The 18,442-nt window shown below is 38.2% G+C and overlaps 1 protein-coding gene across 1 annotated transcript; it reads right to left on the reverse strand.

Annotated features, from left to right (window-relative positions):
• Window positions 1-10,695: 10,695 nt before the first annotated feature.
• On the reverse strand, window positions 10,696-18,427 carry cope (COPI coat complex subunit epsilon). Its single transcript, XM_048163871.1, has 10 exons — window positions 18,245-18,427; window positions 17,995-18,057; window positions 16,643-16,743; window positions 16,331-16,483; window positions 16,192-16,245; window positions 15,878-15,959; window positions 14,322-14,477; window positions 12,951-13,019; window positions 11,017-11,091; window positions 10,696-10,905 (listed from the first exon to the last, which is right to left on the reverse strand). Exons 1-10 carry the CDS (start codon window positions 18,344-18,346, stop codon window positions 10,858-10,860), a joined length of 903 nt encoding a protein of 300 aa, XP_048019828.1. The 5' UTR covers window positions 18,347-18,427; the 3' UTR covers window positions 10,696-10,857.
• Window positions 18,428-18,442: the final 15 nt, after the last annotated feature.

Here is an 18,442-nt window from a genome sequence, read left to right on the forward strand (position 1 = left end):
AAGTTTTGTTTTATAGAAAGCCTCTCTTTAAAGTGAATTTCGTTTTGTAAAAATTGTATCTTAATTTTAATAAATGTTTCATCAACCAATTGCTTGGATTTAATATATAACAAGCAAATATAGCAGACAATAAAATCATGACATGGAGGCTCGGGCGCGATCACTGGCGCGTGAACTGGAGCGCGTCTTATAGGCTAAATGAACCGAAACTCAGAGGCTGCTTGCCTCGCAGACATTAGAAATATATCTATAGAATGCTTGAAATATCTACTTTAACGAAAATGAAGTAATTAAACACGAAAAGAAAGAGGCTACTCTGATTATATAGCCTAATCCGAATGAAATGTGCGTTATCTCTCTAGGCGCGTCCATATGATCAGCAATGAGAATCAGCAATGTCAACTTCATCTTTGCAGCCGACACTGATTCAGAAAACATTACTTTATTAATAAACAATTAAAATGTCTCCTTGCTGTTTTTGTCACACTCATAATCATTACTTTTGCCGGGTCTTTATGGCAATTATGCGTGCCCTTGAGTGCTATATAGCCTATATTATGTAAACGCTCCTTATTATGGTTTATTCTCTCCAGTATTTAAGAAATTAAATTAATATAAATGTGATTAGTCAACTAATAGCTTAAATGAACAACTACTAGTCGACTAGAAAAAAACTAATTTCACATATTTTCGATCAAGCATCAAAAAGGGTATTCTGGTTTGAGCTGCTCACAGACAGACACACACACACAGAGCATCATACATTATTATCAGTTTAAAATTATATTTGTGTATGACTAACCGCAGCACACACCAGAGAAAAAAACTTTGCAGGTCCTATGGCTGAGAGAGAGCTTACTCGGATGAAAACCGCTTCAGTGAGCTCAATTATAGTAACGCGGCATTTTTTTGTCAGTAACGCTAATGGCGTTGTAACGGAAGAAAAGTAATTCGTTTGATTACTCGTTACTGAAAAAAGTAACGGCGTTAGTAACGCGCGTTATTTATAACGCCGTTATTCCCATCACTGGGAGTAACAACTGCAGATTATGAGTTACCTGCGGTGAGTCCGACATAATAAATCCACTAACACGACACAGCGAATGCCGGTGGTAAACAAACACTCGTGTTCCAATACTCGTGCACGAGTTTTGGGAGGCGTTCCCTCGAAAAGCTGTGAAGGAGGGGGGTTGTTCTTACGCATGCGCTCATTTCAAAAACTCATTAACAGTCTTTGGTTTCTCAGTCGTCGAAAACATCCTCTATAACACCTTTAAAGAAACAGCATTTTTTGATTGTAGTATAACCAATACATTTTGGGTTAATTTCTTATATTTTTAATCCTACTAATCTGACCCACAGTTTTATGGCGCTATGAGGTGTTAGTGCACCTGTCGCTCATATATATATATATATATATATATATATATATATATATATATATATATATTTTTTTTTTATTATTTATTGCAGAACTTATAATTACATACAAGATCAGGGAAAATACCATGGTTGTATCTTTAACAATGAACAATAATAATGACAAAAATTTTCATCCACAAAAAGTGGCTTAAATCTCATTTATGTTTTCCTATTTTTCTTGTTGAATTCAACGCTCGTTTCATCTTTCCTCCGGGGAGGAGGGCTCCGAGCTTGGAATTTTGGCCCAAACCCAGAGTACTCCCCCAGTGTGGTAAGAATAGTTAGAACTAGAAGTGAGGAGATGGGGTGGTGGAGGGATGATGATAAACGAACAGAGGTAAGACTGCTGCATATATACCTCTTGTCATTAATTGAGTTGATTAACTGAATGCTCTCCACTCGTGTTAATTAGGTTAATTATCTGAACATGCTCCTCCCAAACTTTGTTAATAAAACATAATTTCACAAGTTCACACTTACGTATAATTAAGTAGAGTAAAGGTTAAGAGTATTTGGCATGCTGTCCAGGGGGAGGGCTCCAAGCTCTGAATTTTGGCCAGAACCCAGAGTACTCCCCCAAAAAGCAAAAGAGCAAAGGACAGTCGCCAGGCTAAAGATCCCCAAAATGCCCTGGGATTTGGCGGGCTGGTGTTTCCAGAAGAAACCAACGCTGGACAGAGAAAAGAAAAAAACATAACTGCTTGACCGGTAGGGCTCTCACAGCATCCAACGGGAGATCAAGACTCACTGCATCGGACGGGTAAGTCTTGCCAGATGGAGAGAGAAAAAACATGGATGCTCGACCGGGAGGGCTCTTGCAGCGTCCAACAGGAGATCAAGACTCACTGCATTGAATGGGTAAGCCTTGCCGGACAGAGAAAGAGAAAGCATGGACGCACGACCAGGAGGGCTCTCGCAGAATCTGACGGGAGATCAAGACTCACTGTATCGGATGGGTAAGCCTTGCCGGACAGAGAAAGAGAAAGCATGGACGCACGACCGGGAGGGCTCTCGCAGAATCTGACGGGAGATCAAGACACTGCATCGGACAGGTAAGCCTCGTCAGACAGGGGAAAGACAAAACATGGACGCTCGACCAGAAGGGCTCTCGCAGTATGGTTGGATTGGTGACAAAAAGTTGAACATATACTAGATGAGTACTGATATGTTATCAAATACTGATAAGTGGATTTTTGGATTGAATTTGGAAGTGATAGCAAGTTCAGAGAATCTAAGACAATAAAAAAAGGCTAGAATAAACATAGCGTAGAGTGTGGTGGTATTAAGGGGCTGGTGGCCTGTGCTGAGGGTAATGCATTTTGTGAGAATGTCTAGCGTTATGGTGTTTTCTGGCTTCGGGACGAGTGGCCTGGAAGCATTGAATCCTATTGATCAGGAGAGAAGTTTGTGAATTATTTATCTTGGGGAAGGGAACACCATACATCAATTTGTGGAAAAATTGGATGCTGCTCAGGTAGCCTTTGATGGATCTGACTTGGAGACCCTTAACACTGTTAAGGTAGGAGATGAAGGAGGTGATTGAAAGGAGAGAAAATCGGGAAATGGCATGTTATATGGAAAGTGGAATGTTTTAAAATATCTCCATCCTGTCACATAAAATTGGAGAGTTCTGGGAGAATCTACTTGGAGGATGGTGTCCAGTCGAGGAGGGGTTTTAACGGGTGCGTTACGAAAATATTAGTTCTTAATAGTGAGATACTGGAGTTGGGAATTGGTCCAGCTCTGGAGGGCTTCATTTGTGAGCACACGCATGAAATATTCCTGCAGCCTAGGAATACTTTGCTGTGCAGGTCGGGGTCGAGTGCACTTCAGTAGGGGCACCATAGGACAATGCAAGCTCAGCCATGAGTGTTTAATAATTGTTCAGTTTGCGTCGCCAATGGGGGAAGGCTGAACAAATTATTTCTGTGAAATGGCTGAAAGCAATAGTAAATTCAGAAAAAAAAGTAAACATGATGAATATGGGTTTTGATTTTTTAAGGTGACAGAAAAATCTCTGCAGTCTATCTGGCAGTTAGAATCACACACGGGAAGCTGTGAAAGTAAACTTAAAAGGTCTGCTTCCGCAACTGCCAGGATCTGTGCTCGGATGTTGTGAGCCACTGGGGGGTGGTTCTGAGGCGACGGCATTTGATGGGACGGGCTTTGGATTTGCAGTGAATAGAGAAGTGAACAGAGAATAATGTGATTTTGTATTTAGGAGAAAGCTGTAAGGGAGAGAAACCGGGGCCACGACTGTCGGTGGAGGCAGCCTCACTCTTGAGTCAGCCTGTGGGGCTTGAGGAGGGAGATTGAGAGAAGTGTAACAGGGAAATGGAGGAAAAGACTGAGAAGTGTAGGTCTGTATTGCAATTGGAGGCAGCCTCACGCTTGCTTGTGCTACAGGCCACTTAAAGAGGAAGGGGTTAGCGCTAGTCACGGAAAGATGATGAAATGCCTGAGCCTACACCGCTAGTGGAGGCAGTCTCACGCTAGCATCTGATTTAGGAGCTGGAGGCCACACCAAAGGAAAGGAGTTAGAAACAGCGGGAGGAAAAAACTGTGAGGCTGAGTGATTGTACAAATCCGCTTTGTTCATCCTGTACGAGGGCTGAACTTCAAAATTAATTATTGCTTGACCAATAGGCGGAATCGTTGACACAGGCAAACGATAGGTGCATGCCGGGGAGGATGCTGGAATTCTGGTGATGAGGGAACAAAGATTACATACGTAACCAAGATGTTTTGATTTATTTTGCATTTACATTTACTAAAATATAATATCTACAATGAACATACATGATGTTTTTAGACATGAAAACTGCAACAAAATATTGTGCCCTCAACTAATCCTAAAAGGATGGTCAATTTTTTCAGAGCACCTGCATTGCACAGAGCTGCTGCCTCAGCTCTAAATAATTGGTTTCTCACTATTCACCTATGACTGTCTCCACTTCAATGACCACATTATCAAATTTACTGATGACACCACCATTGATTTTTTCATCAGTGATGAATGAGGCGTAAAACAGACTTGGATGTCAGCAAAACAAAGGAAATTATTTTTGGGCAACTCACTATTTTGCAATCAGATTACATTGGACAAACTTGTTATATGACACATTTTCCTTCAAAAACTGATCAGATAAGTAAAAAGACAACAGATATAATTTCCACCACTGGGATAAACTGAGTCAGCACTGTGTCCTAGAACACTATCTGTTCTTTCTACAAATAAGGTCACACTTTTCGTATTTTGCATATTTTTCACACTGTCATATTTTGCAATGTTTAAAAATTAGTCTTATGTATACCCGTGGCCAAAAGTATTGGCAGTGACATCAATTTTGTGTTTCCAAAGTTTGCTGCTTTAGTTGTTGTGGTGTCAATTCACATTGTTTCTAGATTATTGTGCAGAGTGATCAGGTGAATTTAAATAATTAATTCACGGGTGTGTTTCCCAAAAGCATAGTTAGGTCGCAAGTTCCGTCATTATCAGCATAGTTCAATGAGTCAGTGCTTTGTGAAACCATAGTTCCAACAAACATTTGCAAACAGCATCGAAGTTGTGTGGTTAGAAGCAGGATTTCTTGTTTTTATGACATGTGGACTTAATAAATTCTTATCTTGAGCAAAATAAGCAAGCTGACATTCAGTACAATCTATATCTTTTATTTTAAATATATACAAATGTCATTTACATCTTTTAGTTTGTCAAGAGATTTAAAGCATTGTTTTTGAAGTGTGCGCATGTGCTCTAGTACATAAGAATGAGACTATTGAATCTATAAATAAAGCAAAATAACTGAGGAAAATGAGAACTGCCAACAGATGCCATTAATGCCACAAAATCTAGCATTAATTCTATCTCAAAAGGATTCATTAAAAGAAGTTATTACTCCACCACCTGCATGAAAACATTAACTAACGTGGTTGAACAACAAATTTGCGACAATACAGTTGTGGGAAACAGTCGTGACTAGCTAGTTGTTTGTTTTCAACGATGTATTGTGTACTACTTAGTTATGCAGCAAGTTATGTCATTGTATTTGCATCAACATGGCTTCACATGCAAGGAAATGTCTGCAAAGAATATTGCACCTCAAAGAACCTTTTACTGGATCATCAAGAACTTCAAGGAGAGAGGTTCAGCTGCAGTGAAAAAGGATTCGGGATGTCCCGTCCCATAGTGTCCAGCAAGTGCCAGAACTTTCTCCTCCTAAGGAATCAGTTATGGAATCATTACCACCAGTGCAGATGTTCTGCTCAAAGTTTACTTGTTGCTTGTATAGATTTGTATAGTTGTATAGTTTGGCACCCCTGGGCAGTTCTATAGAAAATTAGTGATCAAATTTCTCACACGGTGAGTTGTGATATTAAGTTTATTCATAGCTTTGATAAGAGGTATATATACAGCAGACTGATAATCGATCTGTCAGCTCCACGTAAATCCCTGTTCCTGAGCATAAACAGCCTATTTCTCTCAAAGAATATTCTTTCCAATACCATGGCATAGAACAAGAGATTTCTATGATTAAAATTCAGGGTACACTCAGGGTACACTGGTGTGGGTAAATTCTACTTTGCCATACAATTAACTTTTGTATGCAAAAGCAGCCCCCAAATCTGCGATATGCTATCAGAAGCTTTTTGTTAGATCCTGATTTACAACAATGCATTTCACCTGCTTGACAATTTCTTAATCATCTCACCTCCCGACGCCATCCCAACTACGCATATCTTCACAGTTCAAAAAAATTTTCGCCAAGCATTACTATCTCCCAGGAGAAAACTATGGGCCCAGCCACATCCTCCAAATTCCTGGGCATTAACTTAGATTCCATAAATTTCCAGGCCTCTCTAAGGAAAAAAAAAATGGATAGAATAATTCTTGTTGGGTCTACCCTCATAGACACCCCACCCCCCAGCTTTCAGACACACTACAGTCCTGTTCGAGTGTCTGTTCGAGCTTTACCCTCTTGTTCTAGCAGCCTTTTTGTGGGGAAAGAACAGACCAACAACAGTATTCTAGTTCACTGTGACAACGAAGCAACCATTCAGTGCATTAATAAAGGCCACACTCTGATGCCACTCTTAAGACGTCTCATCTGAATCTCAGCATGCAACTATTTTATCATTACCAATTTATAGTGAAACACATGCCCTGTTCCAAAAATCAAATTGTTGACTCTCTCTTGTTTTCTGTTTCAGAAATTCAGGTTGCTGGCTCTAGAGGCGGACTCATCTTCAACTCCAGTTCCTCACTATTAAGAGCTAATATTCCCGTTTTAACCCACCCGTTGAAACCCCTCCTAGATGAATTTTTCGACTCCATCCTCCATTTCTATTGGAACCATTTCCCCCAGAACCCTCCAATCTTACCCTATAGCATGGAGGTGCTTTAAAGCATCCCATCTCTCATATAACCTGTCGTTTCCTGACGTTTTCCCTTCTCTCCTTAACCTCATTTATCTCATACCTCAACAGCGTTAAAGGCCTCCAAATTGGGTCCATCAAAGGTTACCTAGTTAGTAGCCATTTCTTTTTTCAGAAGCTAATCTACGGCACTCCCCTGAGATAAATAATTCACAAACCTCCCTCCTGATCAAAGTTATCCAACGATCCCAACCTGCCCGCTCTGATGCAGACAGCCCATAACACTAGAGATACTCACTAAATGTAGCTCCACTCTCCAATTAGGATATCATTCCATCAACACTGCCCGTACTCTCAACACTGTTTATTTTGGCCTTTTTTGGCTTTCTCAGATGCTCAGAACTTGCCATTACTTCCAAATTTTAACTAAAATCTACCCTACCATTGCAGATTTATCAGTGCTTGACAGCAAAACCATCTCTATATAATTATAGACAGACCAAGCTAAAAAAGGCCACTTAATTTACAACTTCAACCTCCCATCTCTTATCCAGCTGTACCATTCCATTCTACCTTTCCTTTAATTCAGAAACTCCCAGGTTAAATCTCCATCTGACCCTCTCTTCATAGATGACTCCAACCTCCCTGTTACAAGTTTTTGCATAGGGGCAGCAACTACAGCAGCCCAAAAAGGCCTCTCCCAGCAACAGATCCAAACTCTCGGTCTATGGTCATCAGACTCTTTCAAAGGCTCTAGCATACTCAGCATACCAAACTCAAATAACAACAGCAACCACAGGCTCCCCTGTTCGAACGCTGTGGGAGCTCCCAGTTCGCAGGCTCCCTCAATTATACCTGCGCAGTGCCGGTCGAGCCCTCCAGTTTGGATGCAGTGACAGCTTGCCATTTTTTTTGCCACTGAGTGCCCCCGTTTGCATTGCAATGTGGGCTCCCCATTTGGAGGCAATGATGGGGTCAATTAGTTACAGTTTCTCCCTGCCCTCCCATCCAACTGAATGCAACACACACCCCTGTTCGACTACAGGTGGGGCTTACCCATTCAATGCTGTGAGCACTCTAAGCTCCCTTTGGATGTCACAAGAGCCCCATCCGGTCAAATGGCCAGACCCAATCCCACAAAACACCAACGTCCCACTCGACTCCTGGCAGGGCTTACCGTCCGATGCCGCAAGCTCTAGCCCCCGTTGGATACAAACGTGAGCCCTCACAGTCGAGTGGTGAGAATCTCAATTTCCCTTGTTCACCCGCTGGTGGGGCGGATCCATCCGATGTCGGGAGCAGTTAGCTCCCATCGGATGCTGTGTGAGCCCTCCCTGTGGGAGGTTAAAGGATTTTCATACCCGCATTCGACCAATGGTGGGGTCAACCTGTCTGATGCTACGAGCAGCAAGTTCCCATTGGATGCTGTGTGAGCCCTCCCAGTCGGGCGGTTAAAAGATTTGTGCACCCCTGTTCGACCACCAGTGGGGCCGACCCGTCTAATACTGTTAGGGTTAGTTCCCTTTGGATGCCGCGTAGGCCCTACTGGTCAGGCATTCAAAAAAAAACACACAAAAAAAAAACATTTTAAACCCTGTTTGATGGCCAGTGGGGCTCTCCTGTCTGATGCTGTGAGCAGACCCCTTTTGACCGCTGGCAGGGTTTACCCATCTGACACTAATTTGTGGCACACAATTTTTTGGGGTGTCAGTTCATCTTCTGGTGGCTGTCCCTTGCTTCTTTGGGGAGTTCTCTGGGTTCGAAATTCCAAATTCTGAGCTCTGAGCCCTCCCCTTGGACAGTACACCAAATATTCATAACCTTATTAATTTTAATGTTAATGAAACATCATTCACACTAAGTTTGGGATGAGCATGTTCAGATAACTAACTAAATTAATGAGATAAGAGGTATATATACACAGCAGACTTACCTCTGTTTCACAACAGTTTTCCAGCATCCCTCCATCACCCCATCTCCTCACTTCTAACTATTCCTATTAAAACCTGGGATGAGGAGAGGTTTACTCTGAATTCGGGCAAAATTCCGTGCTTGAACCCCATCCCTCGGACAGCATGGCAAATATGCATAACCTTTACTCTATCTGATTATAGGTAAGTGTGAACTTGTGAATGGCAGCAGGTGGGTGTAAGTGCATCTGCACACACAGTGAGGCCAAGACTTTTGGACTATCATGTGGGCTCCCACAAGGGTCCATACTGAATCCAATTCCATTTTCCCTGTATATGTTATTTTGGGGTCTATTTTCAGGAAATATGAGCTCACATACCACTGCTATGCTGACGACACACAACTGTATCCCATTACACCCAGTTTGACAAGTCTTGTTCTAGCATAAGTGGTTGTAAAATACTGGATGGCTAAGAATTTTCTCTACTTACTGTAAATGATAGCAAAACAGATGTTGTAGTTGGCCCTCTTAGCTCTTTGCTCCTTATCTCTAGCTGCTTGGGGTCCCTCTTTAGAAACGTTCACCCATACAAAAAATCTTGTTATTTTACACCAGCCAGTAAAGAATCTGAGATTGGCCGATAAACTACTACTCCAGATGTTGCGGTCCCGACTCAAGCGAAAAGGTGATCGTGCCTTTTCGATAGCCAGGCCTAGGTTATGGAATAACTTACCGAACGCTATCCACTCTGCCCCCACTTTGAACACTTTTACATCTTGGCTTTTGAGTCTGACGCAGGAGAGAACTAAATATTAGTATTTTATATTGTTGTGTTTGTATTGTCTTTGGCTTTTCTTGATTTCTTTGTAAATCACTTTGGGGCTGCACTTGTGCTTTATAAGAAAATAAACTAAACTAAACAATGGCCTGGTGTCAAGAAGAGCAGCAAAGAAGCCACTTCCCTCAAAGAAAAACATCAAGGACAGACTGAAACTCTACAGGAAGTACAAGGAGTGACCAGCAGAAGACTGGTGTAAAGTTATTTTCTCTGATGAGGCCCCCTTCCCACTGTTTGGTATATCTGGAAAATCAACTGTCCGGAGAAGAAAATGTTATCATAAGTCTTGTGTCATGCCAACAGTGAAGCATCCTGAGACCATGATTGGGGTTGCTTTTCATCCAGTGCCTCTTTCACATTTCTGCCCAAAAACACTGCCAGGAATAAATAATGTCATCAAACGTCCTCCCAACAATCCAGGAGCAATTTGGTGATGATCTGTGCATTTTGGAGCATGATGGAGCACCATGTCACAAGGCTGATAATGAAGTGGCTCTGAGGTCATTACATTGAAATTTTGGATCTGTGGCCAGGCAGATCCCTCGGTTTTAATGATAGAAAACCTGTGGTCACTTCCCAAAAGGCAAGTAGACAAGCAGAAGTCCACAAATTGTGATCAACTCCAAGCACAATGGTTTGCCATCAGTCAGGATTTGGCTTAGAAGCTGATATCCAACATGCCTGAATGAATTGCAGAGGTTATGAAGAAGGCAGCTCAACACTGTAAATACTGACTCTTTGCATATTAAATCTTTTTACCAATAAAAGCCTTTAAAACTTATGAAATGCTTATTCTTTTCCAGAACATTGTATATCATAGAAACGTGAAAAAAAAAAAAAAATCCAAAAATACTGAAGCAGAATCTTTGCAAAAAAAAAAAAAAAAAAAGTCACTGCCAATACTTTTGGCCACGGCTGTACTGTACCAAAACGTTACCATTGGTCATACACACAAAATTAAGTAATATATTGATTATTATTGTATGAGAGACTGAACTTTGGAATGTCGTAGCAGTGGTTTTTGTCACTTCACATGTCATTTCATCTGCAACATCTCCCAAAAACCCGAGAGACCGGAACACAGAACATTGAAGAATGTATTAATGTATTTAATCGCAACATGACTATTCAATAAGACAACACCATGTATGATCATGTATGATAAACATGTTTATTTAACCATGATACAGGAATGTTTGTAGAACATTTGGGCATGTCAAAATTAGTTTTTGTTTAAAGGCATTAAAAAAAAAAAGAAATAACATTGTGTTGCATTGTAGGAGACATAAATAGAAACCGTATACTTCTTTCAGGCGCTGGGGGCGTATTGCATGGCAAGTCTGTCAAATTCATTCTCCTGTGGAAACAATTGAGTTCACATTAAACTTAGTAGTTATTTTTTCAACAATGTGTTCTCAAAAAAAGAAAAGCAGAACAAGGTGTCCTGTAGCATAATAAATAACCTTACCTTAGCAAGATAATCCCTAATAAAAGGATGTGACTTGTGTGCATCTTTCAGTTGAGACAAATATCGATTTGTCACCTGTGCAGAAACAAAAAGACAGACAATATGATCATCTGTGATAATTCCTCAAGGGTTTAAAATGAAGATCACATACATTGAAGAATGCAGATTATAATTTTTTTTTAATGTTAACTTGTTAATTAGGGATGCACCAAATGTTCAGCAACCAAAATTATTCGGCTGAAAATAGCAAAAATATAGTGAAAAAAAAAGTGAAAAGACAGAATAAATTTTACAGAACAATGATGTTTTTGATGACGCAATCAAATAGCAAAGAGTGTAGAGCGAAATGCGTGCATGCTTTACAAATGCAGCAAACAAGTGAGCAGTGTGGAAGCAAAGTGTCCGAAAAAGACACAAAAATGCCATTTGCAGACACTGTTTTGCTGAACTGTATAGAGCAGTGGTTCCCAAACTGGGGTACGTGAGGTGACAAAGGGGGGACACAAACAAAATGCTGAGTTTTGCCATTCATTTAATTCTGCTCCCCCTTAAAATAACATTAAAACCAAGCATGTACTTCTAATAGGCAAAAAAAAAATAGGCCTCTAGTGTAAAAACAACAGGAAAATGGGAGTGCCGTAATATGTCAAATACATGACATCCAATGAAATGACCTCATCTTTTGTAATCAAAACTAAATGCATCCACTAAAGCAGAGTGCATCTGATGCATGCTGAGTCTGCTGCCTTAGCAAACAGTGCTACATTACTGCCATTCTCGACAATGTACCTTTGTAAAAGTGGCGTTTTAGCACTTACTAGCATGAAGAACAAATATAGATGCTGACTGTGCATAGAGATCGATTTAAAACTCAAACTCTATTTGATACAAAAACATACCCTGTGCGACGACTTATTTTTATTGTTGATATTATACAAGAAAGAATACAATTTTCCCATATATCCACACGATTGCAAATGTGACTGATTTTATACATTTCAACAAACAAAAAGGTGATATTAAGAGATGTACATTTTAAACAGTATTTTGCAATGAAACAATAGTTCCACTAAAAGCCACAGCAGAACTGTTGTGCATCTCCAAGTAACTCACAGCGGTGTTTTGATAGTGAACAAATATGCAACTTTGAACGAATCGGGAGAGTCAATGACTCATGGTCCATTGATAATACATCCAGTCTTGTGTTGTTACTGAATGAATGATTAAATGACTCACTTGTTAAGACAATGACTTGCTGCCACCTACTGGTGGTTTTAATTTAATATTTAAAAGTAGGCCAATCACTTCGTTTTACCGTCATTTCATTTTTCTCTATTGAACATTTTGTATTTAAAACATTATCTCATAACTTTATTTATGCCATTGTAATTGCATTCATACCACCTCTGAGAAATATTAAACAATGTGTAAATACATTTAGATTGTCCAATGTGCCACTGCAGGGCAAATATGGCTTTTGTGATTTCATTTGATTGAAACTGTTGATTTAGTTTAATTTATTGTTTTATTTATTATATTAATAATGAAATAAATGGAATTCAACATAAAAATATCAAAATGTAAAGGCAAAAAAATGCACCTGAAAATCAATTTAAAGGGGCAAGTATTGTCCAGTCTAAGTGGAAGAGAGAGGATACGAAGAAGGATATTAAATGCCTCAGGGTGGACAAAACCCTAAAAAGTTTGAGAACCATTGGTCTAGAGGGGGCGCATTTGCAAAAACTTACAGCAGAAATAAATATTTTTAAATAGATTTTTTCTTTGAAAAGCACATTTTGACTATTTAATTTATGCAATGATGAAAAATGGTCAAAATAAATGGCCTTCAGCCAAGTGTTTCATTATATTCAGTTTCGGCTTCGGCCAAGATTTTTAATTTGGGTGCATCACTAATGTTAATTTATGGAGTTTACCTCAGGAGGTTTGCCCAAATGCTGTGTCAACACAATGAGGTTGATGAGTGTCTCCGGGTGGCTGCTGTCCTATAGAAGATAAAGGAGAGATCATGACATTTCACCACAGTTAAACCTGGACCACTGACTGTTCAGTATACAGTGCATCTTCATGAATTCTGCTTTCGATTTTAATAGTGATTCTAGTAATCCAGAAATGCTAATTTTCCCTGCAGAATTGTCCCCAATCAGAATAAGAGTGCATTAGCAATAGAACTGCTAGTATGGTCTGTGTCGTGAATTCCGTAAAACTTCATTTCGATGTTCTACTTTAGATATACTTCTAACTATATGTAACTTTGCAACTACATGTCAACTATCTCTCATTAGAGTATTAGTAGACTGTCTGCTTAATATCTACTAACACTTTATTTTGATGCTCCCCAACAGACATCCTACTGACTATAAGTAACTTTGTAACTACATCAACTTATTCTATTAAAGGGATAGTTCACCCAAAAATGAAAATTTGGTGTTTATCTGCTTACCCCCAGAGCATCCAAGATGTAGGTGTCTTTGTTTCTTCAGTAGAACACAAATGATGATTTTTAACTCCAACCGCTGCCGTCTGTCAGTGGTATAATGCAAGTCAGCGGGAACTTGGACTATAAGAGTAAATAAAACACGACAGACAAATCCAAATTAAACCCTGCGGCTCGTGACGACACATTGACGTCTTAAGACACGAAACGGCATTCATCACTCGATTCGTTTGGTCTGATCGCGCTCTGACAGCGGCAGTGATGTCTCGCTCTCATTGAAGTATATGCGCGAGACATCACTGCCGCTGTCAGAGCGCGATCAGACCAAACGAATCGAGTGATGAATGCAGTTGGACATAGTGGTGTATTAGAGGTAAAAAAAATGATATAAATACTGTTCGGTTTCTCGCACAAACCGATCGTTTCGTGTCTTAAGACATCAATGTGTCGTCACGAGCCGCAGGGTTTAATTTGGATTTGTCTGTCGTGTTTTATTTACTCTTATAGTCCAAGTTCCCGCTGACTTGCATTATACCACTGACAGATGGCAGCGGTTGGAGTTAAAAATCATCAATTGTGTTCTACTGAAGAAACAAAGGCACCTACATCTTGGATGCGCTGGGGGTAAGCAGATAAACATCAAATTTTCATTTTTAGGTGAACTATCCCTTTAACCCTAAACTTACATTCTACTAATGCTCTGAATTAGTTGAAATGCAGTTTCAAAATTATCAGTCAATACATGTCAAATATATACGCTATGCAGACTCTCATGACCAAAGTTAAATTTTTGTTTGCAGTGGGAGATGAAACTTCCTTGCAATTGCTGTACTGAAATCCAGGCTCTTACTTTGTCCAGAGCATCCTGTAGTACTGACTCAGCCTCATCCCACTTATTCTGAGCCATGTGACTGGCAGCCTGACCGTTCAGCAGCAGCAGTGTGGGCGAGTACTTGTCTGACATTTCCTGGAAGATGTAGAACGCATCCTGCAATTTCTCTCCCCCCTGTTGGTAGAAGATTGAGAAAGACTTTTAATTCCCAGTTGATAAGGAAGTACCATAATTCAGCAAAACCAGCAAACACTGAACAAGCAATAGGCATGCAGAGAGATCTTAAAGAAAACAAAATCATCTCAAATTTTTAAGCTCACTAAAACAATGCACATGTCTAAATGAAAAAAACATACAGTAAATAGATGTAGTATTTGGGTAGCATAAATTTATGTATTTGTTAATGATTAAGAATGAATGAATAAGTGTATTTTAATTAAATGAATTTACTATATTTTTAATAATATTTACTTTAATATTTTGAGGCATGACTACCATTTCATGGTACTAGACAATGTTCATCTGCTGTTCACCTCTAAATCATGAAGCATTTATGTCTAGACACACATTATGGCCTTAACCATTTTAATTACATATCTGGTCAGGAAATTAACAAGAATTGCACAAATACTGTAGAAATAACGTAAGATGAACATAGCCTTCCCCAACTTGCAGACAGCTTTTTACAGGAAGAAAATTCAGTGTTGTTTCAGTTCCAGTCAATATTAATGGCTTCAGACAGTTCATGAGTACTTGAAAAATGTCTCCCAGTTTAATGTGAGAATAAAATATTCACTATAGGGTTCAAATCTGGACTCTGGCCAGGCCAAAACATGAGACTGATGGACTTGTTCTCAAGCCACTTTTTGGTTTGTCTTTGCAATTTGGGCAGGAGCATTGTCTTGTTGAAAAATAACATCTGATAATTTCTCTTTAGATAACAACTTATCATTTGTGGGAAGCAAACCATTCTGCAATTCTCCTGTACTCCAAAGCATTAAATGACTTTTCACAGAGAAGTAGCTCACTTATATTATCACAAATTCTGTCCTTGATGAGACAGTAAAGGCTTTTTTTTTTCTCTTTTTTTTTTTTTTTTAAAAGGTTTGTTTACATTTTCTAAATAATAATTTATTTTAATTTATTTATTCTAAATAATAATTATATATATATATATATATATATATATATATATATATATATATATATATATATATATATATTTTTTTTTTTTTTTTTTTTTTTTTTTTACATTTCCTATAATCCGTATGAAAACATGAAGTACAAGCTGAGACTGGAGTAGATAAGAGGAAGATATTTTGATTTTTTTTTAAAGCCAGACTGAATTAAAGTTTGCTAAAACAATTCTTAAAATATCTATTTGGTGATTTTTTTGACATTGTCCAACAGCCTGCAATGTTATTTCAGAGGAAAGTTATTATATTTTGATGAAAGATAATGAAGACAAAACCTTTTTTCTTTAGGTTGACACGAACCAATTAATCGGTCACAGGAACACAAAGAATGCCCATTAAAAAAAGCAAATGATTTTAATTTCACATTTGAATACTCACGATGGCAAGGTTGACCCAGGCTGTAGCAAGCTGAGTTAAAGTGGCATCTTCATCTTGGTCTTGCATCTTCTTTAGCTCCTTTCTGTGAACACAACAGATCCATGAAAATAACATATTTAAAATGTATTAACTAAAGGCAGGTATAATTTCTCATTTGTAGTTAAAAGTCAGAAGTTAGGCTACATAATATATTGTCAAATAATATCTAGCAGGTTAAAAGGTATTTTTAATATAACATACAAACAGCTTTAATGCAAGCACACGTAAACCAAAAAATAAATAATTAACCAATCCACAAAAAAAAAAAAAAATACCTTGCCATATCAACTCTGTCCAACTTGAGAAGTATCTGGACAGTCATGGCCATGCTATGAGAGAAATACAAAATGACAGTGAGCAACTTATACATTAGTAATCCAACTCATAAACCATTTATGAAAACTCCAGACTCACCACTCCAGACTCTCTCCCTGGTGCAGGGTACGTAACGCAGCATCTGTGTTCATCTCATGCAGATAGATGGAAGCCGCCATCAGCAGGAAGGTGGTGTTGGAAACATCAACACTCTTAGCCATCTTTTTGTCCAGTTCTGCCACTATTGCATCTCTAAGAAAAGCATTGTGCCACCAGATGTATGGTTTAGTTCACTTTGAACGTAATCGTTTAACTGACAGACCAAATGGCTAACCTGCATGTATCTAGGTTTTTAGTTATATAAGGTTTGAAACAACGAATAAAAAAATGAGACAGTTTGACTGCACAAACCTCTTTCCTTCATTTGACAGGTACTCAGCAAACATCCTAACAGCCTGCAACTCCTCAGAGGAGCTGGGCTTTATTTCATCCAGAACCACAGCATACTTCCTCTGAGAAGACAACAGAAATCATCACTGTTAATTAGAACTCAATATATATATTTATATATACACACATACACACTACCGGTCAAAAGTTTGGAAACATTACTATTTTTAATGTTTTTGAACAAAGTCTGTTATGCTCATTATGGCTGCATTTATTTCATAATAAATACAGAAAAAACAATAATATTGTGAAATATTATAGCAATTTAAAATTATAGTTTGCTATTTTAATATACTTTAAAATATAATTTAATTCTGTGATGCAAAGCTGAATTTTCAGCATCATTACTCCAGTCTTCAGTGTCACATGATCCATCAGCAATCATTCTAATATGATGATTTGATACTCAGTTATTATCAATGTTGAAAACAGTTTTGTTGCTTAACATTTTTTTGGAACCTGTGATACTTTTTTCAGGATTCATTGATCAATAAAAAAAGTTAAAAAGAACAGCATTTATTCAAAATATAAATCTTTTCTAACAATATAAATCTTTACTATCGCTTATTTATCAATTTAACACATCTGTGCTGAATAAAAGTATTAATTTCTTTCAAAAAAAAAAAAAGAAAGACAAAAATTACTGACCCCAAACTTTTGAACAGTAGTGTATATTGTTACAAAAGATTTCTATTTTAAATAAATGCTATTTTTTTTTTTTTTACTTTTTATTCATCAAAAGAATCCTGAAAAAGTATCACAGGTTATAAAATAATATTAAGCAGCACAACGGTTTCCAACATTGATAATAAATCAGCATATTACAATGATTTCTGAAGGATCATGTGACACTGAAGACAGGTGCAATAATGCTGAAAATTCAGCTTTGCATCACAGAAAATTATATTTTAAAGTATATTAAAATAGAAAACCATAATTTTAAATTGTAATATTTCATAATATTATTGTTTTTTTTTTCCTGTGTTTATTATGAAATAAATGCAGCCTTAATGAGCATAAGAGACTTAAAAATAGTAATGTTATAGATTAAAAATAGTAATGTTTCCAAACTTTTGATTGGTAGTGTGTGTGCATATGTATGTATATATATATATATATATATATATATATATATATATATATATATATAAAATGTGTGTGCTTTCAGCTGTGTATGCTTTCTGACAGAGAAAGAAAACATTGCAGCTTGACATTTACATCGACATAACTTACATCTAATTTTGTATGAGTTTATTCTGAACAACATCAAACCAACACAGCACCACAACAGACTGATGCTAAACAGAACTTACCTGAGCAATGTATGCTCTGTACAGAAAAATGTTCTTCTCTGCATCCTTTTCTGGCCCTGATGTCTAAAAGAAATATGACACTTACACGTGGTTGTTTATCATTTGTTAATTACATTATTGTTACAATATTTAGGTACTGAATATAGAGAAGGTAATGAATTAGCCGCAGGCTAACAGACCTACTTTAGAATCAATAAGCCTTTCAGTCGGAAATGTTTTCGTGTCATGGAGATATTTTCAGGACACTCACCTTTACTTTTTGGGCTTCGTTAATGCAGTGTTGATAACTGCCAATGTAAAAAGCGTTTTTCACATCGAACAGCTCATCCACTTCACTCTGCTGCGACGCCATGTTTGTGAAACGTCAACTTTGCCGACGTCACTACGGCCACGTAGCCAGAACAGCTTGCTTCGTTTCGCTGATGAATTCAAACTGGTTTGTGTATGG

Source organism: Megalobrama amblycephala, linkage group LG17 (assembly GCF_018812025.1).
Source record: "Megalobrama amblycephala isolate DHTTF-2021 linkage group LG17, ASM1881202v1, whole genome shotgun sequence".
Lineage (NCBI taxonomy): Eukaryota > Metazoa > Chordata > Actinopteri > Cypriniformes > Xenocyprididae > Megalobrama > Megalobrama amblycephala.